Source organism: Scomber japonicus, chromosome 17, assembly GCF_027409825.1.
Source record: "Scomber japonicus isolate fScoJap1 chromosome 17, fScoJap1.pri, whole genome shotgun sequence".
NCBI lineage: Eukaryota > Metazoa > Chordata > Actinopteri > Scombriformes > Scombridae > Scomber > Scomber japonicus.
Genome location: NC_070594.1, coordinates 9,158,396 through 9,171,326, shown reverse-complemented (window position 1 = coordinate 9,171,326; position 12,931 = coordinate 9,158,396). Strand labels below are relative to the sequence as shown.

The following is a 12,931-nucleotide window of genomic DNA, read 5'->3' as shown; positions in this document are numbered from 1 at the left end:
AATCTTATTTTAATAATGTTAAAGAAAATCCCATGAAAAGACCAAATCCAACAATGTGTTCATTTCACTTCTCAGTACTTTCCTAAAACAGCTGGTCACTGTAGTTTTTAGCAACTGGGGACTGCTTTCAGTTTTTGGACAACAAAAGGAGCTCTGTGGCACAAAGCAGAGGAATAAGATATCTCCGACTCTGGACACACACACAATACACAATACTCATCTTTTCAAGGGTTTACTGACTATTTTAAGAAACTGCTGCTTGATGTTTGCATGTTTGCATTTTCTACACTACAGGTGAAGTGTCCACAACAATATATTTGAAAGGATGCATTCACGTATGACTATTTTTGAAATGGAAAAAAACCAGAGGACATATTTTTCATTGTCACATTGTCATTTCACTCTTTTTATCATCTCACTAATGCTCTTAAACTGAAGTTATTCATATTATCAGGACTAGTCTGAGTCATGTACATCTGAGTTATCATCATGTGTATCGACAGTACTTCTATTTTCACTCTTTTGTCTTGTCTGATTCATTCTTATCATGTCTGTCAAAAACCAAAAAAAGAAAAACACACCTCACTTGTTTCAATGTTTCTGCTGTGTTGCATCACTTCCTGCTGTACATGTCCGTGTAACCTGGCATGTTTACTTTCAGATCATGCGCCTCCTGTGAAAAAAGCATGTAAGTGGTCCTCCAGTGTGTAACGCTACTAACCACAGAGCTACACCTTCCCCCCGCTCCTCCCTCCCCTCCCCCCTTCTTTTTATTATTAACCCCCACCCAACATGGCAGAGGTCTGCTCTTAACCGGGCTCGCTGTTGGACTTTGGGTTTGTGTTGTTGTTGTTGTTTTGGGTTTTTTTTTTTGTGCTGCTCTGTTTGATGGAAAAAGTTCCCTGGCAAAAGAGGGGTAAGGTGGATGGGTTTCCATGGCAACCGCTGCCTCTATTAAGACTTGTGTGTGGAAGAGATCATTTGAGCGATTTTCGAGGCACGGAGCTGCCGTTTCGTCTTCATGGCCGGTGCAGCGGTGCCAGCTCCAGCCCCATTTGTGAGACGCCTCCCAGACAGCTATAAGGGTTTGATAAAGAGCCCAGCTAATTCCTCCGCGCTCTCAAGGCTGCCCGTTATTGATACTCCCCACAAGGAGGAATTCTCGAGGAAAGAAGGAGAGAGAGGGAGAAAAAGGACAGAAGGCTTTTTCAAGGCAGTTTGCCCAGGTTGTGTTTGACGTCTCGGATCATAGCGTCACGTTTACAGGAGCGTGACTGGAGGGAAAAGGCGGCCGCACGCACTGATGGAAAGAGAAATGTTGTTAAGGTGTTGAAGCAACGAGCAGGCGCTTCACTCCATTCACTCCTGACTTAATGAAGGCTTTAGATACATCACAGCAGCTATATGAGGCATCCAGTACAACCATCACACTAACAATCTGTCTTTAAACCTGCCGCTGTTAGAGAGTTAATAGAGTGTTAAATTCTTACTGGGTACCTGAATGATGTGGGTTTAATATGAAGGCTGATTCTCATCATCACAGACTCAATCTGGTGGGGTTTAATGTGTTATATTAGGAGAATTTTCACACCAAACTAGAGTCCAGGTCAAAAGTTTACAGTGTCTTTAAGAGCATTTACATCATCTAAACCATGGCTGTCAAACTCATTTTCATTCAACGGCCACATACTGCCCAATTTAATCTGACGTGAGCCGGATCATTAAAAAGAAGGAAGGAAGGAAGGAAGGACAGATACAAGGAGGAGAAGAAGAGTAAACAGGAATGAAAGACGGAAGGAATAAAGGAAGGAAAAGAAGGAGGAGAAGGAAGAGTATACAGGAATGAAAGACGGAAGGAAGGAAGGAAAATAACACAGGAAGGAAGGAAGAAAAAGAAGACATAAAAGAAGGAAGGAAGAAAGGACAGATGGAAGGAAAGAAGGAAGGAAGAAAAAGAAGACAGAAAGGAAGGAAGGGAAGATGTAAGGAAGGGAGGAATAAGGAAAGTGGGCCGGATCAGACCCTCGGCTGGCTGGTTCTGGCACACGGGCCGCATGTTTGACATCCCTGATCTAAACCATCTTGGAGCATTAAAACTTTCCACTGAAACCCAGACTAAGAAAATGTGTTAAAATGATCACTCTTAGCAGCAGTTTAAATCTCTGTATTAAGACCGTTGACTGTATATAAATATGAATGTCATGACAGAGCTGCAAAATTGAAACCAAAATATCTCGATGGCCTCCTGGAAGCTGGTTGTAGGATAGGTCATAAATCCCGCCGCCTCTATTTTAGCAGACTTGAGCCAAACTTCTTATTCTGACCATGAAAAGACCTTCAGTTCCTTTTGCAGCCACTAGGGGTCTGCTGATTCTGTTTTGCATAATACACGCCTCATTGTTTCACCTTTGAACCCTGTCAGGGAGGCAATCCTGCACTCCTTGGTAGAAAGCACATTATGGAAGTGTGAAGTTAATGCATCTACATTCAACTTGGTTGGGAATCACTTATAGAAGAATTGTGTGTAAGTGCAGGTTTTATAAGATGCTGAAATTTGAATTGTTTGTATTTTGTGTGTATGACTCGGTGTGTGTCATACACTGCTCATTAGCCCCCATGTAACCTGTCCTGTTAATGGCTTCCACCTAGCTATGTTTGGGATATTTATATATTAGGATAGGCTTCATGAGGCCTATAGTACATAATATGAAATGCATATTTATGAGGCTTATCATACTCATTATTTCTTTTTAGTTTCTTTCTTCTTTTAAGTTTTACTCCATTCTCATACTGTTAATATAGAGCGGTGGGGCTCAATAAATTCATCATTCATTGACTGCAGCGTGCTGAGTGTCTTATCTGTCCTAATGACATCACACAAGCAAGATGGCAGCTTCCATTAAGGAGATGTTTTGGTTACTATTTGCATAGTAGTAGAAAGTGGAGACGCATCATCCATATTTATGTACAGTCAATGTTTTAGTCAATTAAACCTACTACCAGTCAAAAAATAGTATTTATTTTTGAAAATCTGAGGTAGATGTGAGCATTTAGAGGAGGATTTTATCTAGAAACACATAAGTGAATTAATAGTGCTCAAATAAAATGATATTCCAGGTTTTACAGACTTTATTATAGAGGCAGTCGTCAGGTGAATACTATTATTTGTCAGGAACAGACAACATGAACTAGCGGACATACAGTACCGTATCATCCAACCGCCTTGTATCAGCACATTTTAACTCTTAAATGTCAAGATGTTACAGTTTGTTGACAGCAGAGATCTTTTTTTAGATTCTTCTGCTGACAAAAACACTCAAAACTCCTGTATTTCAGAGCGGATTGTTAGACAGGACTGTGTGTGTGTGTGTGTGTGGATTCCTTCCCTCTGTGTTTCTTCCTCATGTCGAAGCCACTGTTTGAATAGCATCAGCGTTTGGTAGCTGATGTTAAGCTGCATGAACAGTTCGCAGATTTACTTTACTTCTTTTGTCAGCCTCGAATCTTGAATGCAGCTTTTCCACCCCTCATTGAGTCACCTACCTTCAGGCACTTTGTAGCAGAAAGCCAGAAAGTATGACAAACGCTAATCACCAACCTGAGTGTATCCAGCAGGGAGTTTAAGTTCAAGCACCACTCTAAAGATTTTTTCTCCATGTATTCATTTCTTCTGAACAAAAAGAGATGATGTTTCCTTTCTTTCTTTCTTTTTTTTTTTTTTGCCAGTGAAGTTTTGGGATCTTTTTCTTCTCTGTAAAAGTCGTTGGTATGAGGAAGGGAATTTGAAATGTTGGTATAGTTTTTCTGGACGGTGGTTTGAGGCACCATGTTGTTGGTGATGGTGAAACGATGTGTTGCTTCGATATATGTTTTTTTCAGGTTTTGCACACACTGTGAAAACTCATTTTAACAAGGCGTTTAAATCCTGGAATCAGTTTAATTGTTTTACTTGGTGGAAAATGTTTAGATTGAAGTCCATTTCATTCAATATATATTAACTTAAATCAAGAAAATCCTTTTAACAAACTGAATTTTACAGAAATCAAGTAGATTTTATGTCGCTTAGTGAAATACTTGACACATTTTCTGATTTTAAAGCTGAATACAAGATGAAATGACTTCTTAAAATGAAGGTTTTTGCAGTGAGCTGATTCAACGAGCTGCAGCCTGAGTCCCTTTTTTTTACGTAGCAAAGCTTCTTCAATCTGTAGATCCCTATTTTACGCTCTACTTTGTAGAAAAATGCAAATTATATAGGTTTTATTTTTCACATGAGTATGCAAACCCCTTCATAAACACCCGCCATGCTTCATGTCTCACTGATTTCCTCCCTCTGTCATCAGCACTGCTGTGATCTCTGCTGACCCTCCTCCAGCTCTAACAGCAGGACTCACTGACTACACTTAAACACGGAGACTGAGCCAAGGCTTCGTTATTCAAACCCGATCTGAATACAGCAGAGCGGGGCGTAATGTTTACATGCAGTGAGTTCGCTGGGGCTTGTGGGAAGAAATGTTCCCACTAAAAGGAAGACTAAAAAGGAAATCACAGTCAAGTTATTTTAACTTGGTTGTGCTCATTTGGATTTTCTGTTCCATTTTTGTGTTTTGTGTTTTCTCATTTTCCATGAGAATTATTCCAGTTGGCTCACCTGTGTATCAACAACTGCAGAAATGACTAGAAATTGTAAAAGCATTTTATTTTTAATTAGTAATTCAGCTGTACTGTTGTGTATTAATGCTTCAGTACAGTTAAAGATGGACATATAGCCAGTGATTTTACACAGTAACATCTGTTTGGAGCACATCTGGATTATCACAAGCAAGCAGGAAATTGTTTCTGCAGACGAGATGCTGTTAATCTTTCCATCTACATGAAGGTTGATTTTGCCAGCAGAATGAGAACAAGCAGAAAACATCACTGGAGTCATACCAAATATATTGAAATGAAGCCCAAATCATATATGGTAGAGTAAATAGACTCACTCACTACCACTCTTTTATTATTTTTTTATTATTTTTAAATGGCATTAATGGTATGATATTTATAAGTGACTGCAAAATCTCAACACAGCAATTTAAAGAACACAAGTCAATCTTATTCACTGATTTGAGATGCACAAACACTGCAAGTTCAACACAATAAATGAAAGAAGCCACAGTTACAATGAGGAACTAAAATGATTAGCTCATTTTCGTGGATGACTGAAGAGGTTTGTATTATGTCCCAAAACTTCTGTTGTGTTGTTGTAGACTTACGGTGTTATGTTTTTACGTGTATTTAATCTGTTTGCATGGGTTCTATTAAGTCGCAGTGTGTTGAGCTCTCAGGGCCACCGTACATGGAGTAGCTTTTAATCTACGAGAACTTGGATGTATCTCTAATTGCTGGATTTATTTGATAGTTTTCTCACAACAATCTTGGGTTGTCCAGCCTTAAATATCGTCTCGAAGTATTGACTCAAAGAGCTGCTCCAAAACACAGCACACCACATGTAGGCTTTTGTTTTTTTGCATTAGCTCATTTTACGATGAGAGGATATTCTCTTTAGTCTTGCCTTCTGTAAAGTTCATACACAGGTTGGAAAACAGGAATAAGGTCTTTAAGAAGCAAATATTTACCATTATTCCCATTAACCAGCTCCCAGGCTGCATGTAAACATGGTCCCTGACTCCTGATTGGTTATCACCTCGGGAAGCCACCTAACTTATTTTTTCCCCCATCCAAAAAACCAGCCCAGCAGAACCCAGCCCCGCCTATACCGGCCCGGCAGTACGAGGTGGCCATGAACCGGCAGCAGCGCTACTTCCGCATCCCGTTCATCCGCCCGGGCGACCAGTACAAAGACCCTCAGGGCAAGAAGAAGGGCTGGTGGTACGCTCACTTCGATGGGCCCTGGATCGCCAGGCAGATGGAGCTGCATCCCGATAAACACCCCATCCTGCTGGTGGCAGGTGAGTACGACATGGAGATGTGATGATGGAAGTATGAAAGGAGAGGGGTAGGAGGAAATAGAAATCAGATTAGAAGAGAAATTGATGGAGTTTTTAAGGAAGGAATGTTGAGGATAAGGGAGGGAGCACTGCCTTTTCATTATCACAAGACGGAAAACTTAGAAGTTGGTTCAGAGTGCAGAATTATCTGTTAGCTTCAGAGATCTGGTCCGAGTCCTGGACTTTAGGAAGGAAACTGAAAACTGAAACTGAAAGAGGAAATTCTTGTTTTAAGGTTAGCTCATTCTGTTGCTGTGGTGAAGGTGATTTAATGAAGAGTGACATTTGTAAGACGCTGTGATTAAAACTATAGCAGAGGTCTCCAACAGTATGCGTCACGTGTTTCCCTTTGTAATTTTGCAGTGAATATCACAGGTGATGAGTCCCTTGTCATGATCCCGCTAACATTACTGTTTTAAAAAAAAGTTATACTGACATTTTTTATCCTCATATATATATTTATTAATTTATTTAAGCACAGCGGGTATAGATGGGTGCAGGTTTACAAAGCAGGACTCTAGTGGAGCTCTATCCAGCTCTAATAATAGATCCATAGATATGTGCTGGGTGGTTTCTTGGCTGGGAGCAGGGTGACTTCTTGGAGTCCCGACAAAATGACAGAATGAAAGAAGAAACGATGAATGAAATTAAGAATGGCAGGGTTGGGAGAGAGGAGATGTGAGATGAGACACAAAATCAATGAGTCTATCCGCTGACGGCAACAGAAACAAAAGAAATCAAAAGTGGCACTTCATTGTGGCCAAGTTTAATAAACGCTCAGGAATTTGACTTTGTGACAGTGCTGCAGATTTATCATCATCATCATCTCGGTCATAACGCACCATTGGGCGTTTCATGACGGGGGCAGCAATAAAGCATGTGCGGCTTTTTTTTTTAAAAATGATTATTCAGGAGTCCTGTGTGGGAGATCCAATACAGCTCATCGATCAGGATTTGTGAAGTTTTCCTACGAGGACGCCACACTTCAGCTCTCATTAGAACATGACAGAGACAAATGTGCTGCTCTCTTCCTGCATCAGATTATTTCATATGTAGTGCAAAGAGAGTTTAAGACGTACACTTCATAGAGACAAGATATTTGATCTAGTGTTTCCCCAACTTAGAGCCCGGTTTTCCAAAAGTCATTCCTTGTTGACGACGTAAATCAATCAACCTGATACAGTTGTGAAAGATGATCCATCCATCCAGTTTCTACATTGCTTATCCTTTAATGGGTCGCAGGGGAGCTGGAGCCAATTTCAGCTGACATTGAGTGATAAGCTGCGTAAACCCTCGACAGGTTGCCAGTCAATCACAGAGCTAACATATAACATAGAGACAGACAACCATTCACATCTATGGGTTAGAAGGTTACACTCACACATGTGGGGCAATTTAGAGAAACTAATTAACCTAATCAGCATGTTTTTGATCTATTGGCCCATGCAGGCACATGGAGAACATCCAAACTCCACATACAGTAGAAGAGCCCTTAGCTGGCCAGCGGAGGCACAGTGATGCAGCGGTTATGAAGTGGGAGGACATATTTTATGGGCATGCTTTTGTTTTGTATTTAAACATAAATAACCAGCTTGATTTTGTACAGTTAGTCAGTCACAGGGCTAACAGTAACATATAACATATAGTATAGAGACAGACCACCATTCACATCTATGGGTTAGAAGGTTACACTCACACATACGGGCAATTAAGAGAAACTAATTAACCTAACCAGCATGTTTTTGATCACATGGAGAACATGCAAACTCCACATAGAAGAGCTTAGCTGGCCAGCGGAGGCACAGTGATGCAGCGGTTCTGAAGCGGGAGGACATATTTTATGGACACGTTTTTTTTTTTAAGTATGTTTTTTGGGGCTTTTTTGCCTTTAATGTAGATAGTAGAGAGAGAGACAGGAAATAGATGTAACAGACAATCACCCAAAGTCTAAATGAATGAAAGCACCAAATCATGAGTCAAAAAGAGGTGTATTGTTTACCCATCTGTCTCGGCATATGTATGCTGGCAAGTTAAAACCTACTTGACTCAGAAAATTAGAGTCGCCTTTGGGTCTTTTTGGCTGTTTTATGAAACCGTGTCAGCAAACATTGTACGATTTAAAAAATGTGTAGTCATCAATCTTAAAAAGCTCATATTGTGGTGAAATAGTTGGGTGTTTTGGAGCAGCAGTATTCACCGACAGCTGCGCTTTGTGAGTGAGTAACTACCTCATATAACACTTGGCTAACACACTGCTGGAACTCCTTATTGCTTTAGATGTTGAAGTGTTGTACTGACTGAATGTAAATTGGGAGCGTTGAATGTGTTCAGAGGATGAAATATGCAGTCTGCAGATGTTCGGGGTGTTCTGTTGTACTTTATTTTAACTCGGGATACATCACACAGTCAAGTCAGATATTCACCATTTATACCAGCGATTTAAAAATGTCTCAAATAATCATGGACTTCTGATGTTCAGTGGGGTATTTGCTCATTTTAATGGAGTTTAAAAGGAAGTACATCTGTGCTTGTTGCCATCATTAAATCAAACAGTTCATTGACTCCAGTTGGTTATTCATTACAGCCCCCCCCCCCCCACCCCACCCTGACTCTTCTAGTGAAACATCAAGGCAGGTATTGTGATGCTCAATTTACAATCTTATGGTTTCCAGGAAAGGATGATATGGAGATGTGCGAGCTGAGCCTGGAGGAGACGGGCCTGTCGAGGAAGAGGGGAGCCGAGATCCTTCCCCGCCAGTTCGAGGAGATCTGGGAGCGCTGCGGCGGCATCCAGTACCTCCGCAGCGCCATCGAGAGCCGGCAGGCGCGACCCACCTACGCCACGGCCATGCTGCAGAGCATGTTAAAGTGAGGGGGGGCCGGGGTCGGGGCCCTCTCACTGCAAACAAAGGGACGAATGCACCAGCTACCTAACACAGATGGCGTCTGAGCACACTGCACCAGGTTCTGACTGTAGGGCATTCACGTGAACAGTGATTTTTTTTTTTTTCTTTCTCTCAATTGTCCTTTTGTTTTTCTTTTTTCTTTTGTTTTGTTCTTGCTGGCTTTCAGTTCCTCAAAGGGGAGTGAGGGGAGGGAAGTTTTGCATTGAACCCTATGCAGAAAAATCATAGTAAATGATTATTTTCAGTTGTTTTCCAAGGAATTCTGTTCTCTGTAATATTTCTGCACGTCTAACTACGAGGCCTTAATACTACTTTAACAGGGTTTAATTGCCGTAAGTAGGACACTTCTTTTTTTTTTTTCTTTTGGTGTTCAAAGCTGCCTCCCCAAACAAGAAACCTTTTAATTCCTCTGTAATTATGCATTCCTGATTATCATTATTATTATTATTATTATTACACTGAAGTCTCACTGGTGTGTCGCTTCCATCTTAACAGCTAGCTGGTGATCCCTTCTCTGACTTAAAAACCTGCTGTTTACATTGTCTTCATGTGGTTCTTACAGGGCAAAAAAAAAACTTGCACAAAGGAGTTCAGCTCTCACCGTGAGGCAGTGCTGCATGAGTGTCAGATTATTCCTCGTGACTGCACTCGTAAATTCAGTCAAATATTTGCTAATACTTCCTTTTTATTTTTATTTGACCTTTTTGTCTTTTTCGAACCGAATGTAACTTGAGACCTCGTTGATTTGTTCATGTAGTGATTCCTCTTTTTTCTCTTCATTCTGTGTGATTTAAATGTGTAAAAGCTAATGAGAAAGGTCCAAAAAATGTTTTTGAAGTTGAGACCAAACATGGCTCCATTAAACCGTCGTTGGGGTTTGTTGTTTTTCTTTTTTTTTTCTTTTTGGTGGCCAGAGAAGTAATTCAGCTCCATGATTAGTTTTTTTTTTGTCAAATGCAGAAAATGTGAATTAATTATGCAACAGCTGAGATGCACCCTCCTATGCGGGATGTTTGAGAAGCAGATCAGCACTGCAAAAAAAAAAAATACCTGCAACAAGTCATTCACAACATCTTTTTAGGTTTCAAATTTGATCTGTTTACACGAGGAAGCATCATTTTGCCAACGCAGTGACTCAGAGGGCAGTTTCACATGTTTTCACTGATGATAACTTGAAAAAATTAAATCACTCCATTCGGCTGTTTTGATGAATAAAATCATTTGATTCCAGAAAAAATGTTGAAAAAATGTGTATTATCTCTTGTGAAATTCATTCAGTTTGGGATTTCTTTTCTGCTGTGTGAGAGCTTGTCGGGCACATTGTTAACTTTGTACTGGTACTCATCATTGAACTGGAACCTGAATATTTTCTATACATCAAAGTACAGTATGTGCAAGCCAACATCGATGCTCAAACTGGAATGTAAAAGTTTATTTTTTGAAAGAAACAGTTTCTACTTCAGTGGCTCGAAACATGTGTGAGATTAAGAGAAGCAATAAATAACGCTAACTAAGCTAAAAACGACCGCCGGCCTCCTTCGCCTTGTACATAAGAAAAAATCTCAAGACAATCTGTTATGACGTTAACACCTGCTCTGTTCACCTGGAGGCTGCTGAGTTTGTTCCTACGCTTTCTATTTCCTGTGACGCTCTGCACAACACAAAAGGTGACTTGGATTGTCTGAAAGCATGAATACCTGTCTTGCCGCAAAGTAGCTTATCCCCTTTACAAGTGGCATTAACATGCAGGAAAGCAGGCTTAAAAAAAAAAATCAATGAACGGATGCACCCGAGATACACTGAAGGGTCTGATAGTCCTGCAAACAGTCACAGCAAAGATAGAAAGCTTTGTTTGGGGCAATCTGCAGGTCAATAAGAGGTCCAGATGATTAAAAGTGAGCTAAATATGACAGGAAAGGAGCTTTTTAAGCATTTAGATCTTCATCTTCATCATCTTCAACACAGTCTGATAGCTATACTTCAATATGAAGAAGACTCTGCATGTGTAACTGCAACCAAAAGCATGTTTTTAAGGCTTCAGTCACTGATTTCTATTTAGTTGTAAACACCATTTAAACATCTCAGAGTACGTAAGGCTGAACGTGTAGTGAGACCTGAAGAAAGAACTTCACATAGTTGTCCAACTTCATTAATTATGCAAATCTGAGAAGTTCTTAACTGTTTGTAGTAAAACTAATTTTCAGTGTTGAAACTAAAGGACTAAGCCATTAGCGTGTTTTTACAGCTTGCATTAGCTTTGCTGAAGACCACTGACACATTTTAACACTTTATCTGACAAACAGCTTTTTATTTCCTCACCTCAACAGGACATCTGTTCCTTTTCATGCTGGTTTTCTTTGGATTTGCTGTTTTCTGCTCTTGCTGCCACTACAGTACCTCTCAAATAATTACAGTTCAGGGACACTGAAGTAAGAAAAAACAATTACTTTCAAAGATTTGAACATTTTTAAACCTGATTTCACTGATTGATTGATTTGATTGTGATTGCTTGTGAAGTGTAAATCGAGTGTTCCCCAAATACACCAACAAAACGTACAAAAAGTGAAATTAAGTTTGATTTACGCTGTCAGGAAAATCATGAAAAATCAAGCAAGACCAAAATGAAGAAGTCTGGATGTGACTTGTTTGAACTCTGTATGGATGCATGTTAATGCCATGTGTGAAGAGCTTTGCCCATGATTAAGACCTTGGTACTTGTTTTAACATCGGATCGATGGCCGTGTGTTGAAGAACATGTCCTGCGTTTGCTTCCATCTGTTTTCTCTCCCACACACTACAATCATTCCTCGGGAAGCACTGCCTTTCTCCACTGTCATTTTTCTAACGCTGATCTCTCTAACAGATGAATAAATGCATTCCATGTTTCACTCACCTCCTCTGCTCTTTCTTTGACTTCATTTGTGAACAAAATCAGAATTTCTGCAAAAAGTATGTTTTAAAAATGAAGAACATTGCTTTGTCTTATTCAACACAGTTTGTATTTGCTATCAATCATGAAACAGAACACATAAATGACAATTTTAACATTTTACATAAGAAAAGAAAAATATTGGGTTTTTTTAACCCCCAGAAGCAGCGACAGACATCTGTTGACTCAGAAAGATAAGAGAAGTCGACTATTTACACAAACTGTACAAGATAACATGATGACCACATGAAACTGATGAAACTTCACATTCACACTGTTTTCAGAAAGTACATGTGAACACCTGAGCCGAAGATGTGATGTTTAAGATTTGGACACAGTGGGTGACATTCAATACTTTCCAGTCCTCATAATGGCCAAAGTTGAAGTTTGATCCCAAATCTGCTGAATACGAGCTCATTCTAGCATTATAGTTTCCAATGAATCTGAGAACATGATCAAGACCATAGCAGATATAATTAGCCTTCCTGTCCACTGGATGCAGCTACATCACTGGTTCGAATATCCACCAGAAGGGTTTCACAAACTAACTGACTTCAAATGAGACACACAGACATTTATTACATTTTATAAACATCTGGAAAACACATTTGCAACTCATTTCTGACAGAATGAACGTGGCTGTGCAACTGAAATCATAAATTTGTGTTTCTAATATTTTGTCCACCCCATTAACATACTTTAGGGAGACTAAATATTAGAAACACTTTTAAATATGATGCACTCCAGTACACCACTACCATCAGCTATGACCTCAACATGAAATGAATCAGTAACAACAGTTATGTCATAGCTGTTGTATTCAATAGATAGAACAGATGTTTTCTTAATAAAGTGCTCTGTGAGTGTACATTCCCAAATAAAAGTTGAGTTTCGGACTAGGCGTGTTAAGAGGAGTGTGTCCATCGAGGTCAAAGGAGTGTAAAGACACCAGACGGGCTGTTTTATAAAGGAGCATTACTCACAAACATCAGTGGTGTCCCATTTAACCAAAGCTTGTTCCTCATAAACAGCAGATAGATATATTCTCTTACTAGTTTCTCGATTGATTAGTGAAACGTGTCAAAATTCATGCCAGAGAAACT

General features: G+C 39.8%; 1 protein-coding gene across 1 annotated transcript in view; it reads left to right on the top strand.

Moving 5' to 3' along the window:
• Nucleotides 1-11,919, top strand: part of myo6a (myosin VIa) — a 161,390-nt gene extending 149,471 nt beyond the window's left edge. The window contains exons 34-36 of the mRNA XM_053336497.1: nucleotides 662-688; nucleotides 5,736-5,954; nucleotides 8,666-11,919. Of these exons, the coding sequence (XP_053192472.1) occupies nucleotides 662-688; nucleotides 5,736-5,954; nucleotides 8,666-8,865 (446 nt within the window). The 3' untranslated portion in view covers nucleotides 8,866-11,919. The remainder of the gene's footprint in view (nucleotides 1-661; nucleotides 689-5,735; nucleotides 5,955-8,665) is intronic.
• Nucleotides 11,920-12,931: the final 1,012 nt, after the last annotated feature.